The sequence below is a fragment of the Microcaecilia unicolor genome, chromosome 5 (genome assembly GCF_901765095.1).
Source record: "Microcaecilia unicolor chromosome 5, aMicUni1.1, whole genome shotgun sequence".
Lineage (NCBI taxonomy): Eukaryota > Metazoa > Chordata > Amphibia > Gymnophiona > Siphonopidae > Microcaecilia > Microcaecilia unicolor.
Genome location: NC_044035.1, coordinates 263224295 through 263247277, shown reverse-complemented (window position 1 = coordinate 263247277; position 22983 = coordinate 263224295). Strand labels below are relative to the sequence as shown.

The following is a 22983-nucleotide window of genomic DNA, read 5'->3' as shown; positions in this document are numbered from 1 at the left end:
ACACGATCGCAGTCTAGGTTTCTAAAAAAAAAAAAAAAAAAAATTCAATGTGCAGGTGAAAATGTTATAAAACTGCGAAGATCAACAATGATGAAGACTTCCAAAGCAGTGTGTCTACATAAAATTCAACACAGTTAATGAACAAACCGCCAAGAGAAAAGAGACTATTATAAAAAACAAAATTACTAAGCATATACATTAAGCATGGATTCATGAGACAAAGCCAACATGAATTTAGTCAAGGGAAATCTAGTCTCGCCCATCCATAGCACTTCTTTGAAGGGGTGAATAAACATGTGGATAAAGGTGAGTCGGTCGATATTGTGTATCTGGATCATTTGACAAAGTACTTCATGAATGACTTCTGAGGAGGTAGTGTTCTACTGTAGATTAAGAACTGGTTAAAAGATGGAAAATAGAGAATAATGGTGTTTCCTAGGGATCTGCGCTGAAACTGCTACTTAACATATTTATAAATGATCTAGAAATGGGAATAACTAGTAAGGTAATTAAATTTGCTGAGGACAAATTATTCAAAGTTGTTAAGTCACAAGAGGATTGTGAAAAATTGCAAGAGGTTCTTTCGAGACTGGGAGACTAGGCATCCAACTGGTAGATGACATTTAAAGTGAACAAGTACAAAGTAATGCATGTAGGAAAGAGGAACCCAAACTATAGCTACATGATGCAAGGTTCCACACTAGGAGTCACCGCTGATATGTTGAAATCCACTGCTCAGTGTACAGCAGCGGTGAAGAAAACAAATAGAATGTTAGAAATTAGGAAAGGAAAACAAAACTAAGAATATTATAATGACTTTGTATTGCTCCATGGTGTGACCATATCTTGAATACAGTGTACAATTCTGGTCACTGCATTAAAAAAAAAAAAAAGATACAGCATGTGACAGAACAGTGTTTTCTTTAAGCCTGTAAAACTGCCTTAATTCTTGAAGTGTATTTCTCTAGTTTGGCCAGCAGATGGTACATGTTTATGCTTAAAGCTGTTACAGAGAAAAGACCTGCAGTGATGTGGCCAGCTTTTTTATTTTAAACTTGTTGTTCTGGGCTCTAATTGGCCTGGAGTATGAACTTACCCAGCTACTGACTGTTGCTTCAGTCTTAGCCAGGAAGAGAGTAGGATCTCTTTGCTGAGGCTCTGTGAACAGTCATGATCTTCCCATGTACTAATTAGTATACAAATGTTTAGTGTTATTATTGTTTAGCTGATTGCACTTTTTCTGTTTCACTGTTTCAGTTCTGACAATAAACCATGATTAGTTTGTTGACTCTGCCTGTCTGGACTGATAAAGAAACCTGATGGTTTGTGTATTGGGTCTGTGAGTGCTTTCTAGGAACTGTAGGCCTACTGTGAATGTGGCCCCAGTAACCTAGAAATCACGGGGGATAATTTTAGAGGGGGAGATTCACCCAGAGGCGTTTGTGACCCAGTCGGTGGGAGGTGGGTGCTAGTGTAGAGCACAAGTGACAGGTGCAGTCGGACCTGAACTGTGCTGGGGACAGACCCTCTAAGTGGCCGCTGGTTAACCCCAGGCGGATGGCTAGGCGTTTCGTGACAGCAAAATTAGAAAAGGTACAGAAAAGGGTGACAAAAATAATAAAGGGGATGGAATGACTTCCCCATGAGGAAAGGCTAAAGTGGCTAGGGCTCTTCAACTTGGAGAAGAGATAGCTGAAGGGAGATATGAAAGAAGTCTATAAAATACTGAGTGCAGTGGAATGGGTAGACTTGAATCACTTGCTTACGTTTTCCAAAAATATAAGGACTAGGGGGCATGCAATGAAGCTACTAAGTAGTAAATTTATAAACAAACATTTCTTCACTCGATGTGTAATTAAACTCTGGAATTCGTTGATAGAGAATGTGGTAAAGGCAGTTAGCTTAGCAGGGTTTAGAAAAACATTCCTAACAGAAACTCCATAAGCTGTTATTAAGGATGACCGGGAAATCCACTGTTTATTTCTAGGATAAGAAGCATAAAGTCTGTTTTACTCTTCTGGGACCTTACCAGGTACTTTTGACTTGGATTGGCCACTACTGGAAACAGGATATTGGGCTTGATGGACCTTTGGTCTGTCCCAGTATGGCAATGCTTATGTTCTTATGTGGTTCAAAGTGTAGAACAACAAGAATGCCAGTTTAGAACAATTCATAGAGTTTATTTTTCTCAAACACAAACCTTTTGAGCAGGCATACAAGCGACTTGTTATGATTTTATATGGATACTCTGGAATGTTGTAATTTTTACTACTATGTCAATGCTCTTCTTCTGTAAGCTACATCAAACCCTTATTAGGGTATTTAACGGGTAACAAAAGCTGCACTGGTACAAGTGTCACAGGGAGGATAACGCTTTTTTCCATGCATTATGGGGTTGCTCACAAATATAGGTCTTCTGGTTTGAGACCTTTCAATATTTGGGGAAATGATTTAACATTAACTCCATTTTGGGTTCTTTTGGGGGAAATGGAGGCCCTCAGGATCATAGGGTTGGGGTTAAAATGTTTTGCAGGAAGGCTGTAATAGTTGGGGAGAAATGCATTCTAAACAATTGAGTGGGAGAATCCCCTTCTTCGATCTGGTACTGGAAGAACAAACTACATTAGCTGTTACTAATGGAACTGCAACATGCTAAATTAACAGTTAAGAGTGATTTAAGACTATTTTTTTAAACAAATCTAGGTAACTATATACAGGTACTTCCTACCTGAGCTCATAGTTTAATACTGAATGTCCCTGGGGAGGTTGAGAACCCTGTAGAACCTATTACAACTTGAAAATGTGAGCATCAGTACAGGAGGGAAGGTTGGCCCTGGGTGTTTATACTAGGAGTTGGGCACAGATCTGGTCTCCAGTGGTCAAAAGAACCAATTCCACAGGGGATAAGGAACAGGGCTTTATTTAACTGGATTGACAGATGGTGCCATGTACTACTGTATATCATAGACAGGGGGGAAGTAAGGATGGGTGGGGACACACTGATGGCGGGAGTGTTGTTGTTATATGTGTATGTTTTGTGTTTAAAGAAGAAAAGATTTGTTTTAAAAAGTGTATAGCGCTGTTTGGTTTTTCAGATCAGACAGCTTTGAATGTAACATTCCCTTGTTTCTGACCTAGTAGGGCAATTAACTAGCTTGTCTTGGTTTTCTCACAGACCATAGACAGGCTTGCTTAACCCTCGTAATGGGCTATAAAGTTTAACAAGTGTCTGTTTGTTTCAAACAGGCTTTTAACATAACACAGGGACATTTTCAGTGAAGGACCACAATGAGTGATAGGTATTCAAGGGACAGAGGTTACAAAGGGCAAATGATGAACATTTGAGAAAAATACCAAAGAAACAGAATTATGTGAAGGTGACCTTAGAGGTCAGAGTTAAAGAATACCAGATAAGCAAGAGAGAAAATATAAGGCATTAAGTGATTGGACAAAATTAAGCTTCAGTTTTCAGCCTGGGTACCTTTTGTACTAAGTCAGAATCTGACAGCTTCCGAAGGGAAAACACAGAGAAAGAGATTTTATTTTCCTTATACTGAAATTTGGACTGATATAAATAAGAATTCAATTTTCTGTAAGACTGGGATAAAAGAATTTTTATTGTAACCATTTATTTACTCTAATAAATCTTAGCATTATTATAAAAGAGAAAAAAAATGAACTCTAAAGTGTTTTCCCTTTGCCAGAAAGGCTTGCTTTTTTCTAGTCTCTTCTGTTCAGCTCCCTTTAGAGGCAAGAAGGGAATGCCCTATATAAACATTTAAGGTAATCTTCATTTCAAAGCTTCCAATCTTCTTAACAGCATGATAGCCAAAAGGCAAAACAATCTTGTGGAGAATTCAAAAGAAGGTGTCCACCACCGGTAATTACTGTTTTAATTACTCATGCATAACATGCTATACCCCATAGTCTGTTATTAAAGCAGTAATAACTGGTAGTGGACATCTTCTGAACTCTTCCTCAATCTGGACTTGAGTCTGTTTGAGCATGTGGCTGAACTTGCTCCTTCTGAAAGGCTGCCTTCATCTCCAGTCCACCTCAGCACCCTGCTGAGCTTCCTCCACTGCCACTCCCAGCTTCTAATTTCTCCTGGACAGGCTCAAATCAGCCTTGCGGCTTTTCCCAAGGCTGCCAACTCAGGGGCAGCCCTGTTCTCTTCATTGTAGCTCCAATAGGAAAACTTTATTCTGATCTTCTACTGTCATTTTATACCATGAGGCATATTTTCAAAGCACTTAGCCTTCCAAACCTATGGAACTTTGGAAGGCTAAGTGCTTTGAAAATATGCCTCCTTTTCTCTCCTCCTTTCACTTTGCTCTCCCTCAATTTGGGTGGGGGGGCTTCTGACAGAAAACAAAAAGGTGTCTGGAAGCGGGTGACGGACCTGGACTCCTCCAGGAGCTCAGAAGCAGGACCAAAGAGTCAGGATCCCCATTCTGCCTAATTCAATCAGGTCACCAATTCTCCAACTAGCCATGGCAGCAGTCCTTTATCCAATCCAGCGCCACACAGATGGCCATCCACCATTTGCTGGAGACAAAGAAAAACCTGACTAGGAGCTGCCTTTACAGTGCCCTATATAGGGCAGAACTCACAAGTGTTTAGTCTGTCTTAATTTGCTGATAGAGGGAATAGTCCTTTCATCTGGACTTTTTGGAGGGATAAGACTGGGGACTTTTTTCCTGGTGTGTAATGATTTTATCACAGTACTTCACAGTACTGGGTCACAACTGAAAGATTTAGAGACCATATCAGTTAAAGAGTGAAGAAGTTATAGTTGCTTTAACAGGCAGTGAGTTGAGGGAGGAATAAGAAGAGGTACATAAAGGGCTGAATGATCACTTTTGGACTCACTTCTCTGTCGTACGGTTGCTGTGATTCCAGGAAGGAGAAGAGAGTAGCATCGCTTACAAATTGTTCTTTTCACTGATGGATCTCTGCATAAAAAGTAAAGACAGATGATAGATATCATACCAATGCCTCAAAATCTAGTTGACAGCTATATAATGCAGAAAGGCTGTTATATAAACATGCTCATTTCATTTGATACAGACATGAAAATATCGGCTTCTCCTTAAATATATTGAAATGATGTTCCAATCTCTACCGTGGCATCAAATCACATAAAAGATCCTATTTTAGAAATGAATGCAACAGTATCGTAAGTGCAAACTATACCATCTCATTGTGACATTCTGATGCAGTGATGCACATTTTTTTAGAAAATGGTAAGATTGTATATCATAATTTACAGAGACCTTTTATTGAAGAATTTCATAATTAAACCATGTCAAAACAACTTTCAAAGAACCAAGAAAATATGGCAAAAAGATACAGAAATATTTTCCATCATTTTGGGTGCCACAGGCTTGATCAAAAAGGATTTTCAAACACACCTGGATAAGTTAACTATATATATTACGAACTCCAGAGGGACGCTGTCTTTGGGATGATGCAAGTTTTATGGCAAGCGTTAGCAGTAAATCTGAGAGACTGATACTCCACATACCCTGATTAGGAGTGAGGTTCAATACTGTGATAGTATGTGCAAAACTAATCCATCTGGAAAAATTGCCCCCAAGAGAAACCAACAAATAATTATATTATAGGCAAACTATATAATGCTACACCTTTAAAAACTTCTGATCTTAATGGGATGGAGAAAGGGATTTTGTTATGTCATGTTCTTTGCAGAGTTTTTAACTGGCTTGTTTTTTCAGACTCTGTGATGTTATTTCTGCAATTGTTTTGCTTTTGAAAATTAATAACTGATCTTTACAATTTTGCATTCTCCCCTCCTTCCCATTTTATCCACTAGGCTGGCAACTGTTAAATAAAATGCCAAAGTACTAACAAACGGAATTCTCAATTAAAAGCCCCAATGCTCAAAACTCCAGCACTGTTCTGAATAGCGCCATAAAAATATTGCCAGAACAGCATAGAAAAACAATGCCCTAATGCTAATGAGATGCAAATATAGGCAAGCTCACAGTGTTGAACATTAGGGAGTTCAGCAAGAGAATTGTGCTTGGTGCATATGCAGAAGAGTCCCATGGTAAGCTCGGTTCCTGTACGCATGTGCCTGGTAAAACCAGAACATGAAGTACACACTGTTGTTTTCTGTGGCCTAAAATAAGCTTTTTAATTTTTTTTTTTTTTTTAGCAGCTGCTTATATTTAGATGCAGGAAACAAGCGAACAGATGTCAATGTGTGCATTCACTGGGCGTTTTTAATTTATTTTGTAAAATGGACGCCTTAAATTTAGATGAAGGAAACAGACGCCAATGTGTGCTTTTGCTTGGGTCTGCTGTTTCTCGTGACCAGTGCTTAAGGGCTTGCACGGACTTCCTTCTGCTTCCAAAAGCAATCAAAACTGGCAGATTTTGCAGAAAGAATTATGACAAATCCTCTCTTCCAACACCTTAACACCTGCTCTGACCTGGCATTATTTTTTGCAGTGGTAAGGCACTTTTGTTTTGGGCAGTCTTTTCTGGACATTGGGGAGGAATATAAGATGACCTCATTTACATGACTGACTACATTTGCATGCTATCTGCACTAATGCCTGGCGTGCTCATTGTTTTCTGCGCTAGACGCTTCTCAACATTCTGCACAGGTAAACGTGGGTGCTAGTACGGCATTAATGGCTTCTGGTGCCCCTGTTAACTTTTGAGCTTCAGCCCCAGGGCCCAAGTTTGAAAAGGACTCCAAATTTTCTCTCACTTGGCCATGGTTCTATGCAACTGTTAGTCACTGCTTCTCACAGACATACCTATCGATTTAATCAAAGAAGGGTGCGCCACATTTTTCCAACTGCTTTCCACAGACAACCTAGCTTATTAAAGAAATGTTTCACAATTACTACCTGCCTCTGGGGCACATCCAAGATCGAATAGAAAGACCCCGGACCAGAACAAGTAGGTAACGTCCATCAACCAGCAGATGGAGACAAAGAAAGAAAGTAGTTCCAGGTGATTCGTCCTTAAAGGGCATCATGCAGCAACAGAATCCTCAATATTTCAAATAGCCAAACGATGGTGCTCATGTTCAAACTATCAGTTAAGATTAAATATTTGCAGCAAAAATACACCACACTCACATAGGAACTGAGTGAGAAGATGCATGCAATGGAGTATAAAAGAGAAATTTGAAAACAGAAGCAATGATATCTGCAAAATGAAACAGAAGAGGGAAGAACAGCATCCCCTAGCACCAATAAAACTAAACAGGGAGGGTTTCTGGATTGGTCTGGTAGCATTAGAGGAAAATGATCACGTTAAGACATTTTTTTTTTTCCTTTTCTTAGAGTGTATATCAGACCAGTCCAGTCCAGAGCAAGTGGGATGTAGCAAAGCAGTCCAAATTGAAAAGGATGCTTCAGCATTAGTATCAAAATAAAAGCACCAGAAGAAAATTTCTTAAGGTAATGTAAGAAAGAGTTAAAAAAAATTAGGATTGTGAGTAGAGTAAAAGAAGGTGTGAACAGAAAGATATGACTGAAGATTCTGACAAAGCATCCCTCTTAGGGTATAGCCTAAGTCCAAAAAAATGGAACGAAGAGAAATATGCCTTCCAATGAAATGCCAGGGGTTATCCGAACCCTGTGAAGGTTACAGACTAAGAAAATATTGAAAGCTATGTACATGCAAAGTAAGGTGTTCCTTTTCCTGTCCACTTCAGTAGAAGGAGAAGATCACAAGTGGAAAGACAGTATTGCAAAGGAGAGTCCCTCACCAAAGAAGACAGGTGAGCAGCATGCCTTGAACCCCGTCCTAAACACAGGACAAAGAAGGGCGTAAAGGCCCAACTTAATGTCCTATAATGTGGTACTCAAAAATGCAGTGGAAAAGAACAGAAACTGGAAGACTTGGCACAAGAGTGTGTGAAAGAAGCAATATACAGTGGGGGAAATAAGTATTTGATCCCTTGCTGATTTTGTAAGTTTGCCCACTGACAAAGACATGAGCAGCCCATAATTGAAGGGTAGGTTATTGGTAACAGTGAGAGATAGCACATCACAAATTAAATCCGGAAAATCACATTGTGGAAAGTATATGAATTTATTTGCATTCTGCAGAGGGAAATAAGTATTTAATCCCTCTGGCAAACAAGACCTAATACTTGGTGGCAAAACCCTTGTTGGCAAGCACAGCGGTCAGACGTCTTCTGTAGTTGATGATGAGGTTTGCACACATGTCAGGAGGAATTTTGGTCCACTCCTCTTTGCAGATCATCTCTAAATCATTAAGAGTTCTGGGCTGTCGCTTGGCAACTCGCAGCTTCAGCTCCCTCCATAAGTTTTCAATGGGATTAAGGTCTGGTGACTGGCTAGGCCACTCCATGACCCTAATGTGCTTCTTCCTGAGCCACTCCTTTGTTGCCTTGGCTGTATGTTTTGGGTCATTGTCGTGCTGGAAGACCCAGCCACGACCCATTTTTAAGGCCCTGGCGGAGGGAAGGAGGTTGTCACTCAGAATTGTACGGTACATGGCCCCATCCATTCTCCCATTGATGCGGTGAAGTAGTCCTGTGCCCTTAGCAGAGAAACACCCCCAAAACATAACATTTCCACCTCCATGCTTGACAGTGGGGACGGTGTTCTTTGGGTCATAGGCAGCATTTCTCTTCCTCCAAACACGGCGAGTTGAGTTCATGCCAAAGAGCTCAATTTTTGTCTCATCTGACCACCGCACCTTCTCCCAATCACTCTCGGCATCATCCAGGTGTTCACTGGCAAACTTCAGACGGGCCGTCACATGTGCCTTCCGGAGCAGGGGGACCTTGCGGGCACTGCAGGATTGCAATCCGTTATGTCGTAATGTGTTACCAATGGTTTTCGTGGTGACAGTGGTCCCAGCTGCCTTGAGATCATTGACAAGTTCCCCCCTTGTAGTTGTAGGCTGATTTCTAACCTTCCTCATGATCAAGGATACCCCACGAGGTGAGATTTTGCGTGGAGCCCCAGATCTTTGTCGATTGACAGTCATTTTGTACTTCTTCCATTTTCTTACTATGGCACCAACAGTTGTCTCCTTCTCGCCCAGCGTCTTACTGATGGTTTTGTAGCCCATTCCAGCCTTGTGCAGGTGTATGATCTTGTCCCTGACATCCTTAGACAGCTCCTTGCTCTTGGCCATTTTGTAGAGGTTAGAGTCTGACTGATTCACTGAGTCTGTGGACAGGTGTCTTTCATACAGGTGACCATTGCCGACAGCTGTCTGTCATGCAGGTAACGAGTTGATTTGGAGCATCTACCTGGTCTGTAGGGGCCAGATCTCTTACTGGTTGGTGGGGGATCAAATACTTATTTCCCTCTGCAGAATGCAAATAAATTCATATACTTTCCACAATGTGATTTTCCGGATTTAATTTGTGATGTGCTATCTCTCACTGTTACCAATAACCTACCCTTCAATTATGGGCTGCTCATGTCTTTGTCAGTGGGCAAACTTACAAAATCAGCAAGGGATCAAATACTTATTTCCCTCACTGTAACATTTCTTCCAATAAAATGGAAGGATCAGTCTTTCAGGCACCCAATAAAAGTAACTTTCTAGAAACCCAAAGACTTCTGCAACTGTAGAACAGTGGCAGTTTCAGTCATTGTACAATAGAGGACTGTGTGCACAGTAAGGCTGTGTAAAGTGAGGAATACCTCCAGCTGGAGAAACAGTAGTATACTACTGCTGGTGTAGGTGTGCCATTTAGTTAGCTGTTGCAGATGTCCCAAGCAACTAGCTGGGGTCCTCTTGTAACAGCTTTAAGGGCATTCCAGATCACCCCTAATGATGGTCTTAAATGCAGATCAATATTTAAGTATTCTTTCAGTACATGTATATAAAGCTTTTACCCTGTCTTCATCCTTTAATAAACTTTTATTAAGGGTCCAACATTCCTCTCTAGCCTCCCCCCCCCAATATCTACTAATCACACCCACCAAAAAAGCCCCAGGATATCCTTGTCACCTTAGAGACTCAAGTTCATCAAGTTCCTGCTCTACTACCATTCCAAAAGGACAGTTGGTGTGACTGCAAATCAGAAATGATGGCAATAGCTATAACTGCCCTGCCTGTACCTTCACCCTTCATGCAATCTATTTTAACTTAATGAGAACCATGTCAAAGGCTTAGTCTTGTCTCAGGAATTATAATGCTTGATGATTCTTTCAAGATATTCACTAGGGCTCCTAGATCTGTCTTGAAAAGCATTTTACTTTTGAAGGAAATCTACTAAGATGAACACTGGGAGAGGAAACCACAGTCCCCTTGTCTAAGCTACTATTAGTAGTCCATATCCAGCAACAATCACAAGAAATCAAAGGCCATATGGTACCAACACTCAGAATCCACCAATTCCTCAACTTATCCAAGAGTGCTGTGCCAGGCCCCACAGGATCCAGTGCATGTGAAAAAAAACTTCATAACATTTGTGCTGCACTTTGTCACAAGAGTTAAGGGAATAAAAAGTCTCCTTCCAGAAGGATTTCAGCTAGGAATACTACTATCCACTGGGACAGAGACCCCCTACAAAAAACAGTGGAACTTAATCTTTCTCCTCAGGCAGATTAGCTGTTCTCTACTTACTCAAGTACCAAAAACAGAGTGCAGGTCTGCTTGTGGAGAATCTCACTGTGCTTAATTCAGAGGATCCCCTCACAGGCTCTCAGATCTTCTCCATAGTAGGTTCCCTCACAAATTGCTAGGCTCAAGACCTCCAGACCACATGAATGAACCAAAGGAAGCTCTACTCACCACAAGAACGAGACTAGTGAAGGGCCAGTCTGTGTGAACACCTGGCTTACATGCTCTTCCATTAGGGATCCTGCTCTAGACACTTTTTCACCAGTCAGTTCTTAATGTACGTTGTGTGCTTTTGGATATGGTGCATGCACAATTGTCTGGACTGCCCAATATGCTGGTTAGTTTAGACGCTGATAAAGCCTTTGATAAAGTTCGCTGGGATTACCTTTTTAAGACTTTACAATATGTTGGCCTATGTGGCTGGTTTTTCCGGAGGCAGATATATTAGTCAACGGTACTAAGATGGAGGCATTTTCAATTTTACAAGGTACAAGACAGGGATGCCCTCTTTCACCGTTGTTATTTTTAATATATCTGGAACCTTTCTTGCGCACCATTCTTAAAGAAATGGAGATCACAGGTATTCAAATAGGGGGTCAAGAAATTAGAATACTAGCTTTCGCAGATGATCTTTTTGACTTTGGCCCAACCTCAGAAATCGATACAACGGCTACTTAGTAAAGTAGAGGAATTTCAATACTTTTCGGGTTTCACCCTAAATTTGCAAAAATTTATGGAATTACCTTTACAAACCATGGTGAAACGTGACTGGGTGGGCCAATTTCCCCTTACCTGGGCGGATGGAATCATTAAATATTTAGGAATTCTGATTCAACAGAATTACAGGTTCTATATTACAGACGTTTGTTGCTATTCACCAAAGGCAGACTGCACACACGGCAGACTTATCTATTGTTGCTGATGGGCAAAGTAGCTTTATTTAAAAGGATAATGTTATTGCCTAAATGGCTTTATGTATTTCAGATGCTCTCTTTAGTTCTAAATGTCAAACATGATCGACTCCTAGCTAAACGTCTTAGTATTTATGGAATGGAAAACGTGCACGGTTGCCGATCATGCGGGCTTACCTGCCTCGAGATAAAGGTGGATTAGGATTATTGCATATTCGACTTTTTTTCTTTGGCATGCAATATAAGTACACTAGTAAAACAGGCCCGTTTCTGACAAAAATGAAACGGGCGCTAGCAAGGTTTTCCTCGGAGTGTGTATGTTTGAGAGAGTATGTGTGAGATTGACTGTGTGTGTGTGAGAGAGAGAGTGAATGTGCGAGTGTGTGTGTGTGACAGAGAGAGAGCGAGACTGCTGGATGCGAGTGTGTCTCCTCTGTCCCCCCTCCAGCCACCCAGCGATTCTCCTCTCTCCCCTGCTCCCCCTCCAGCCACCCAGCGATTCTACGTTTTCCCTTGCCCCCCTCCATCCACCCACCGATGCTCTTCTCTCCCCTGCCCCCCCTCCAGCCACCCAGCGAGTCTCCTGTGTCCCCTGCCCCCCTCCAGCCACCCAGCGATTCTCCTGTGTCCCCTGCCCCCCTCCAGCCACCCAGCGATTTTCCTGTGTCCCCTGCCCCCCTCCAGCCACCCAGCGATTCTCCTGTGTCCCCTGCCCCCCCCTCCAGCCACCCAACGATTCTCCTCTCTCCCCTGCCCCCCTCCAGCCACCCAACGATTCTCCTCTCTCCCCTGCCCCCCTCCAGCCACCCAGCAATTGTCCTCTCTCCCCTGCCCCCCTCCAGCCACCCAGCGATTGTCCTCTCGCCCCTGCCCCCCTCCAGCCACTCAGCGATTGTCCTCTCTCCCCTGCCCCCCTTCAGCCACCCAGCGATTGTCCTCTCTCCTCTGCCCCCCCCTCCAGCTACTCCTCCACTTTAATCAGCACATCTACCTGTTCAACTCCACTCATTATTTTATAGACCTCTATCTTATCTCCCCTCAGCCACCTTTTCTCCAAGCTGAAGAGCCCTAGCCACTTTAGCCTTTCCTCATAGGGAAGTCGTCCCATCCCCTTTATCATTTTCGTCGCCCTTCTCTGCACCTTTTCTAATTCCACTATATCTTTTTTGAGATGCGGCAACCAGAATTGAACACAATATTCGAGGTGTGGTCACACCATGGAGCGATACAAAGGCATTATAACATTCTCATTTTTGTTTTCCATTCCTTTCCTAATAATACCTAACATTCTATTTGCTTTCTTAGCCGCAGCAGCACACTGAGCAGAAGGTTTCAACGTATCATCAACGACGACACCTAGATCCATTTCTTGGTCCGTGACTTCTAACATGGAACCTTGCATGACATAGCTATAATTCGGGTTCCTCTTTCCCACATGCATCACTTTGCACTTGCTCACATTAAACGTCATCTGCCATTTAGACGCTCAGTCTCCCAGTCTCATAAGGTCCTCTTGTAATTTTTCACAATCATCCCACGATCTAACACTTTGAATAACTTTGTGTCATCAGCAAATTTAATTACCTCACTAATTACTCCCATCTCTAGGTCGTTTATAAATGAGAATACTGACCACTTAACCTTACTCTCTGTTTTCTATCTTTTAACCAGTTTTTAATCCACACGTCAATGATTGGTTTTGAGATGTGTCTCATTTTTCACACACCCCACTTGAGGCTGAGACATTTTTATCACAGCCATTTCACTTTAGTTATGTCCTTCATGCTCCTGCTGGCAGATTTATCCGATTTTCCATTCTGCTTGTCTCACTTGGAGGTGGGTGTGTAAGGCATTGGGAATCTCCCCTTTGAAACTCCACTTTTATCTCTGCAAGGTAATGGAGACTTTCTCCTAGGCCTCACCTCTAGTCGATTTCAAATCTGGGAGAAATGTGGTCTAAAATTTCTTTTTCAGGTGGCTGCAGAAGATGGGACTTTGACATCATTTGATATCCTTAAAACGGAATTTCAGCTGTCGACACAATATGTGTTTTCCTATTTACAATTACAACATTATGTCCGTCTCTGCTGAACTCTGCCCTGAAGGCAGAACTTCATGAACTATTAACAGAGACCTTTACACTGGAGGCCCAACATCATATACACTTATGTTTTCATCATGTGGCCTTAAAGGAATTATAGCCAGAATTCTCCTTTGATGACTTGGTGTGGAGGTGGATGGAAGACCTACAAGTGGAAATTACAGGTTTATATCTGCAGCGTAGTCTCCAAACACATGCTGTCTTTACTAAAAATATCTTATACTGGGAACAACAATATAAACTGATTTTGCGGCTAATCATTTCACCAGTGCAGGCCCATCCCATTTTAGTAACACCGATTGCTGCATCAAATGTCAATGCCCAGCAGAATCCCTTGGTCATTTCTTTTGGCACTGGAGTATTCAGCGGTTTTGCCAAACAATCAGTGACCATGTTTCATTGATATAGGAAGCTCATTGGACTCCAAGACTTACATTATTTGGCTCTTTTGATATTATCCAACCTGCGCCCAAAGGATTTCTACAATTCATTCAGTGCTCGACCTTGCTGGGGAAAAAACGTCAATGCTAGCTTCAACCAGAGTTGCCCTCAATCTTTGATGATCACACCAGCTTCTCTGCAACATAATAAAGGATATGGATTCCGCTCCTGGACAACATCTTTGTAGTCATATAGTGAATGCTTAATATATGTAAATTTGGGGTGGGGGGGGGGGGGAGGTGTTGGTGGTTTAAAATGTTTATTGAATGCTAGTACCTGATAGACGTTCTTGGTATCATTTGAATTATTTTACTTGAAGCTGCTACATTTAAATTATAATTTTGTTTTTGTTGCTAGCAATTCAAAAATAAAATATATTGAAAAAAAAGTCACTTAGATGTACAGATTAACTTCCAAAACATTTTCCATGTTTTCACTGCTTTTAGTTTGAAGTAGTAGAGGGGATCCAGTACAGAAGGGGGGAAATGCTTTAATCTGTAAAAGAACCATCCAACGTACTCAACAAGTTACTTCATCATCTATGAACGTTAATGTTAAACTGTTTTGTATTTGTCATGCCGGAAATGATGATTATCATTACGGCATAATGTAAGCCACATTGAGCCTGCAAAAAGTTGGGAAAATGTGGGAGACAAATGTAACAAACAAACAAATAAATAAATAAATAGTCCAAACTCACTGCCTTAGCACTAATCGCTTGCTGATGGTCTTCTGAGTATGACAGTAGAATCGAGCCAGTTCCACATTCTCTGGGTTTTGGGCCAGAACACAGTGGGCAGCCTATTAAACAAAAGAAAAATCACTAGAAACAACTTCCATACAAGGCTAAATAATCAATGAAAAATAATCTTAGAAGCTGTACTATAAACGTTCAGCAAACCATGAAAGCTGCAAACATCTTCCTCACATTCTTACAGGGAAAAGAAACTGTCACATAAATCAGGATACTAAGAGGCATATTTTTAAAGCACTTAGACTTACTAAGTGAAAATGAGAACCCAAGCAAACTAGAAAAGAAACATTAAATTCATTTCAATTCAAACAGGGCATTTCTTTATTAGATTTAGTTATATACGTAGAGGGTAATTTCATAACAGGTCACCTAGATGTGAAGGCCAAGTAGGCACCTATTTCAAGCCTATTTAGATAAATCTGTGTTTATGTTACCTAAAGGAGGTCAGACAGGTTGGAGTCTATACAAAAGGCACATAAGTACCATGAGTTTTTATAAAATTAACCCACCAAACCATAGCTAAAAAGAAAAGAAGTCACAGAAACAGGTGTAAATGTTTTCCCAAGTTTTATAAGCAATCCTGTCAAAATTCAAAGCGATGTAAGTGGGCAGGCTCTCTAGCCACTGATATTCAGCAGGATTTAATTGGGCAATACCACTGAACATCATCTCTGACCCCCCCATAAGTGGACAGGTCAGGGGAAGTAAAGGGGTGGCGACAATGGGGAAGAGTTGGAAGTTTTACAGGTGTTGGCAATATTCAGTGTCAGCACCTTCATAATTTAAAATCCCTCCCCCCCCCAGGCCTTCCAATCCCTCTTCCACCCTCCCCCCATGAGCAACACCCATCTTCCCTACCGGCCATCATTATAGGCCCTCCCTGGGCCTGGTGGTCTAGTGGAGGCACTGGGGGCAGGAGCGAAGCCCACTGGCTCCTAGCAACAGCTTCCAGGAAATGGCAGTGTTACCACAATGCTGCTATAAGAGGTCTCTCCGGCCCCCAACCACTGACACATCGGGCATAGTAGATACGCATGGGGAGGGCCTATTGTGATGGTGGGGATTGGAAGGGGTCTCAAGGAGTCCTGCTCTTTGGAGGTGGGGGGGTTGGAAGGGGATCGGAGGGCCTGAGGGGATTTTTAAGTTATGTGGGTGCCAGCCTGATATTGAGCTAGGAGCCGCATAATGTCTTATGAGAGCCCGGCTCCATATCGGTCAGGAACTGCATAAGCTCTGATGGCCAGCCCCACTTAAATTAGCCTCCGATATCCAGTGCCAGTGCCCAGACATGGCCCCGCACAGAATATCTGGGGCTAACCTAGCCAGCTGGAATACATATAAATTGCAACTCAACTCATGCTCTGTCCAAATGCCACCCCAAACCCACCCACATCCATGTTACATAAACGTATGCGCATTGTCATCACATGTACTTTTATACATTACCCCTTTGGGGTCATAATGCAAAAAATCCTTTATAAAAATTACCCTCAAGTGGTACAATAAAACATCTACTATAATAAAAAGCACCTCCAGCGTTCTGAAGCTGACTCCGTGGCTTCAGTGAAGGGTTCGTAAGTGTTTCACATCTCTCTCTCTGCCCCGCCCTCGCGTCAAAACGTGATGACGTCGAGGGCGGGTAATCAGAAGGCAGGACTGAGGGAACGAACTCACTTCCAACATTCTGAAGCTGACTCTGTGGCTTCAGTGAAGGGTTTGTTACATTCGTAAGTCTGTCACATCTCTCTCTACCCTTGCGTCAAAACGTGATGACATCGAGGGCGGGTAATCAGAAGGCAGGACTGAGGGAATGAACTCAAAGGCTGGAGACAAGCATCGCTGGGTGGCTGGAGGGGGGGCAGGGGAGAGAGGAGAATCGCTGGGTGGCTGGAGGGGGGGCAGGGGAGACAAGGGAATAGCTGGGTGGCTGGGGGGGGGGCAGGGGAGACAGGAGAATAGCTGGGTGGCTGGAGTGGGGGCAGGAGAGAAACAGGAGACTAGCTGGGTGGCTGGAGGGGGGGCAGGGGAGAGAGAAGAATCACTGGGTGGCTACAGGGGGCAGGGGACAGAGGACAATCACACACACTGTCTCTCTCACACACACACACACTTACACCCAGTCTCACTCTCTCTCTGTCACACACACACTCGCACGGTGCTGCCAACCACGCAGAGGGGGGAGAGGCAGGGGGTGTTGAGACCACAGGGGAGGGGAGGGGAATGGGGTCCTGAGACCTGAGGAGGGGAAGGGATCCTTAGACCAGAGGGGAGAGGGTCCTGAGACCACAGAGGGAGGGGGGTGGTATCTCTGTCAAACACACACTCTCTCACAGTCAGTGTCTTTCTCTCTCTCACTCTCACACAGTTTCTCACACTATGTCTCACACTGTATCACATTCACTCTCTATGTGTCACAGTCACTCTCACACACACTCGGTCTCCCAGAGAGTCTGTGTATCGCACACATACTCTCTCACACTCTGTCTCACACACAGTGTATCTGTGTGAAACACACTCACACATTCTCATTCTCATTCTCACTCTCACTGTCTCACATACGCACTCACACACACACTCATTCTCACTGTCTCACATAGGCACTCACACTCTCATTCTCACACACACACTGGCACCCAGACTCACTCTCTCACACACACACACTCGCACATTCACTCTCTCTCTCTCACACAGTCACTCACACACGCACTCTCTCAAACATACACACTCCGAGGAAAACCTTGCTAGTGCCTGTTTCATTTGTGTCAGAAACGGGCCTTATTTACTAGTTATCAATATAAACTGAAGAGATGAAGAACAGGAAATGAGCATTTGCTGTGTCTTAAAAGGCAAAAGAGGGGAGATGCAAGCCAGTAGCGGACAGCAATGGCACTGCTACTTTGTGCTTCCAAGAAAACTGGGCTAACATACACAGATTCATGATTATAATCCTAACATAAGAAGCACTGTTGCACCAAGTTTGCAAGAAGGCTTAGGTAACCTAATACCCTTCATGGTTACAATCCTAACAGTAATAGTAAAACTGCATCAGGCTTCTACAAAGACTGGGATAATATACATGGAACTTCATTGGGTGGAATTCTAATGTGAATGAGCACAAGAGTTGTCAGATGTATCAGACGATGGTTTTAATAATTTGGTTGGCTTGCTGTCTAGATTTATACAAAAATTCAGCCTTTGTAAGATCAACCTCTAGGGACAGAGGCTGGATTAAATACAGGACTTGCAATAACCAAGTTGCAAATGAAACAAGACCTGTAAAAACTATCAGCAGGAATGGTGGAGCCCAGTGTTGTAACACAATTTAATATAGTAAATTTAGAAGACGAAAAACAAACTGGCCAATTCAGCCCATCGCAAAAAATATAACCCAGCTGCAGATAGATATGAATTGTTTTTCTTCAGGCAGCTTTTCTACCATCCTTAGCAGATAAACATTAAAATCCTTTATTAATCCAAAAATTAATCCCCTACCCCAAATGTCTTACTTCCAAGCTTCTACGCCTGATGGGGTGTTTTGTTTTTAATTGTAGTTCTTATCTTTGTGAATGTCTAATTTTGTTTTAGATTATTAATGTTGTCAACATTATTACCGTTACATTGAGTTTATTCAAATAAGCAAATATAAATCCAAATTAAAAAAATAAAGGAATATAAGAATGATGAAGCCTCACATCGTGGGTCAACCCAGTCCGCCCAATTATCTTCCTTTCAGGTTCTCTATTGTCTCACGTAAACAAGCATATAAATTCATGTACTTAACACTAGATTTCTCAGCTTCCCCGTACCCCTCCTGATATTTAACCCTCTCCCAACCCCTTTTTCCCCCAATGTCCTTTTCATCTCTCATTTAAATCTATCTATCACATAAGCTCTAACAAAACTCAAAAGGCATGAGTAAGCACTGAAAATCTCTAGTGATGAGGTGGTTAAAGGAAAACTGAGAATCAGCTAAGGTCTGTGATGTTTCTCTAGCAATAGGGATGGGCTGAATGGGCCTATTATCTTAACAGATGGATAAGCCAATTAGTCCTTTGCTTCCATTAGATATTGGTACTACTCATAATTCAATTAGCTTAGAAAGCTCAAACTGATTTAAAAAAAATCTACAGAATTAGACTTGAAATTAATGTTATCACTTAAAATCTCTACAATCATTTTAAACATAATGTTTCACAAAGAAATATGTACTAACATCTACTTATTTGCGAAAAAAAAAACCCTGACAATTTCTTAAATACTACAGAAAATACCTGGTATAGAAAGCTGAGTCTCTGAAATGCTTCTTTATCTTTAACGTGGCCCGTCATTTTTCTTTTGGTCCTATCAACAACACATGCTCTATTTAACACAGTACATGGTACATTTTTTCTTTCCAACTTATTTTTTTTTTCCGATTACAAAAAACTATAGCTTTCACATTTACTTAAAAAAAATTAAAGAACGAGTAACCCTGTGGTTAGGAACAAAGTTCAAAATAAATACTGTTCTTCCCACCAACCTACTACCAGTCCTAATGCTCATGAGCACACCACTGTTTATTCCGCTATCTCCACTTAGACTATAAGGTCTATAGATCAGAGCCTAGCCTCATCGTGGCTGAACAACCACCAGTGACTTGCCCAAGACCACAAGGAGCAGCAGGGGGATTTAAACCGGCCTCCTCTGGATTGCAAGACCGATGAACTGTAGAGTCTGAAAGCGCCGGACTTCTCTATTTGAAACTTAAGATAAAGGACGCTTGAGACAATCCCATTCTACACAGCACTACGTCTCTCCAAACAACCCAAGGAGATCTTATTAATCTCCTGCTTGTACCTTGCCTTCTTTCCTCCAACCACTGAGGAGGATTCGTTCGGAAGGGTAGCGGAATCCAGTCGCAGCGGAAGGACGTCACTTCCGGCTGTGCAGCAGCCATTTTGTCTGTTCCTGCAAGTCGGGCCCGCTCGCTGGGGAAGAGCAGTTCCACCTCCTACTCGGGCCCCACAGAATTTTGTTCGCTACAGCCACCAGAGTTCCCTTAAGCACTTTAACTCTAGGGTGGTAGTGGTGGCTTTCTTCCTCATTTTTGGACATCATGTCGAGCGAGGAGAGCTACCGCGCCATCCTGCGCTACCTAACCAACGAGCGCGAACCGTACGCACCGGGCACGGAAGGTAACGCCAAGCGCAAGATCCGCAAAGCCGCCGCCTGCTACGTGGTGCGCAACGGTACCCTCTACTACCAACGCCGCCAGCGTGATGGCAACCGCTTCGCTGAGTTGGAAGTGGTGCTGCAAAACGCTCGCCGTCGGGGTCTGATCGAGGCGGCGCACGTCGGGCCCGATGGCACCCACCAAACCCGCCATCAGACTTGGCACCAGCTCTCGCAGAAGTACTGGTGGAGAGGTGGGTGACAGAGGACGGTCCAGGTTCAATCTTGTGCTGCTTCCTTTGCTGCGTTCCTTCCTCTGTGTGCCCGGACTCCGGAGGGACGGAATCTGACCGGGCACAGAGGGAGGGACAGGGAGAGGGCTAGTAGCCAGGAGAGGGCGCGCTCAGCTGCCTTTCTGCTCGGCTGTCTTTTTTTTTTTTTTTTTTTAACATGATTGGTATCGGTGCGTGTACTGTATGCTTGATGTGTTGTGAAGAGAATTTCCCCATTTCTCTGTCTATACTAGAAGAAAACTGCTTAATTCGACCAGCCGTGATCTGGCTTAAGAAAGGCATATTTAGACCGGTTTGTCTGCCAGGTCTTGGACATCTATAAAGGAAAGAGGGACTTTATAATACCGCCTTTCTGTGGTTTTTGCAACAGCATTCAAAGCGGTTTACATAGTATATACAGGTACTTATTTGTACCTGGGGCAATGGAGGGTTAAGTGACTTCCCCAGAGGCACAGGGAGCTGCAGTGGGACTTGAACCCAGTAGCCCAGGATCAAAGTCTGCTGCACTAATATAACCTGTGCCTTCTGGTGAAAGGTAGAAATTGGGTCTGCATCATTTTCCCCCTAAAAGAAACGGAGCCAGAACTTCTTTAAAAAAATAATAAATGAAAAAAAGCAGCTGTCAAAATAACTTTTTTTAAACACTCAATGTACAGCTTTTCTGTGGTACAACTAAAGTATTTTACATAAAGGTACTCTGTTATAGTTGCTTTTACATTGCTAATAAGGCTTTAAATTTTCAGTGGTAAGTACTTCATACTGATATTTTCTGACACAAGAATCACCACTGATTATAAAGCAGATAACAATATGTAACAAGAATTTATAATAAATGCTAGCTATACGTGTGTACACTGTGAAACTAGAATGTGGGCGCTTGATAGCATTGTAGAGTAACTTTCCCCTAAACCAAAAATAAATTATTAATGCACTCTGTAAGTAGTTTCTACAAGACTATACACTCTCAACTACTTTATGGTTCTTGTGCGTAAGGTATATCAAACAGGCTGCCTGACAACTTATATTTTCTAATCAGCAAAAAAACATCTTGCAACTTTTGCTAGCCTAACTTCCCAGTCAGTTTAATCAGAGAAAATCAAAGTATAGCCAGATTCCCTTCATGCACTACAGAAATATTTTAATATAGTATACTTGCTTTCCTTTGGGGAAATATGTAAAAGTGGCACTCTACAGATTTGTCATGGAGGATTTTGCTGTTTACTCATTCCTATGACATTACTTATTTTCCCCTGTTCAATATTAGAAGTTCTCAGCATCTATATAGTTGGTTTGAATGGTGGTGGCATAGTTTTGATTTCTCTAAGAAAGACTGAAATAAAAATACTTACATACCAGAACTAGATTGGCCTGTTTTTTAGCAGTAGGGCCAGTTGATTTAAATTTGCTGTTCATAGGTTGCAAATGCCGCAGAATCATTAGACCGGTGGGGGGGGGGGGTGTATTGTGTTTGACACCCTCAATAATTTTAATGTTAGTACCTGTAACTACCACAAACAGAGAGAGGAGAAACCTAATCAGGATTTCATTGCCCAGCACAAATGAAGCCAGTTAATAACTACAGGAAATTTCCAAGTTCTTTGTATTTTTTGTGTAATGACTGTTTGTGTGTATTGTGTATTTTTCAAAAAATTCAATAATGGGACTGTTCTAAGTGATTTTATTTTCCTTCAGACTTGCATATTAAAGGGTGAACACTAAAAAAAATGGTGCTGAAAACCCCCCCACTTAGCGCTATTCTATAAAGCTTGCCTAAAATTAGGCGCTGTTTATAAAATACATGTAACTCTCCTCAAGTACCAGAACTCTCTCCTCAAAGTGCCTTCACCTCCAACCCCCCCTTCACTTTCCCCCCAAACTCTGGCTGAGTTCTTTCATGATAAGGTTCACAAGATTAAACTTGAATTCTCAACCAGGTCACCTCCACCTCTCCTTCCCTTAGTCCATTCTCTCAACCCTCCAACCCCTACCTCCTTTTCTTCCTTTTCTGAAATCACTAAAGAGGAAACTACACATCTTCTTTCCTCCTCAAAACTAACTTACCTGTTCCTCTGATCCTATTCCCACCCATCTACTTAACACTCTCTCCTACTGTCATCCCGTTTATCTGTCATATACTCAATCTTTCACTGTCCACTGCGACTGTTCCTGATGCCTTCAAACACTCCTTAAAAAACCTTCATTGGACCCTACCTGTCCTTCCAACTATCGCCCCCATCTCCCTCCTCCCTTTCCTATCCAAGATACTTGACTTTCTTTCATCTCAAGCTATTCTTGATCCACTTCAATCTTGCTTTCGCCCCCTTCATTCAACTGAAACAGCGCTTGCTAAAGTTGCCAATGATCTGTTCCTAGCCAGACCCAAAGGTCTCTATTCTATCCTCATCCTTCTCGATCTATCTGCTGCTTTTGACACTTGATCACAGCCTGCTGCTTGATACGTTCTCCTCACTTGGATTTCAGGGCTCTGTTCTTTCCTGGTTTTCTTCTTATCTCTCCCAGCGTACCTTTAGTGTATACCGTAGTGGATCCTCTTTTACTTCTATCCCACTGTCAGTTGGTGTATGTTGTGAATTGAGGGGTCCCGAGCCCCCCCAAGAAGGCTGGAGTGACCTTAAATCTGACTCCATCTCTAAATAGCACTAGTACTGGGGTAATCAAGGAGTTGTGAAGTTCTAAAAGGAATTGCCACTAAGGGAGACGTTAGGTCTAAGG

General features: G+C 42.4%; 2 protein-coding genes across 3 annotated transcripts in view; one reads left to right on the top strand and one right to left on the bottom strand.

Moving 5' to 3' along the window:
* Positions 1-19716, bottom strand: part of RPP21 (ribonuclease P/MRP subunit p21) — a 28678-nt gene extending 8962 nt beyond the window's left edge. For both annotated transcript variants that reach the window (XM_030204158.1, XM_030204159.1), the window contains exons 1-4: positions 19643-19716; positions 19078-19147; positions 14753-14853; positions 4873-4955 (exon numbers count right to left, since the gene is read on the bottom strand). In XM_030204158.1, the coding sequence (XP_030060018.1) occupies positions 4873-4955; positions 14753-14853; positions 19078-19134 (241 nt within the window). In that variant the 5' untranslated portion in view covers positions 19135-19147; positions 19643-19716. The remainder of the gene's footprint in view (positions 1-4872; positions 4956-14752; positions 14854-19077; positions 19148-19642) is intronic.
* Positions 19717-19879: 163 nt separating this feature from the next.
* The window catches only part of ZBTB11 (zinc finger and BTB domain containing 11), a 47018-nt gene continuing 43914 nt past the window's right edge, over positions 19880-22983 (top strand). Inside the window, exon 1 of the mRNA XM_030204150.1 lies at positions 19880-20211. Coding sequence (XP_030060010.1) covers positions 19902-20211 — 310 coding nt within the window. The 5' untranslated portion in view covers positions 19880-19901. The remainder of the gene's footprint in view (positions 20212-22983) is intronic.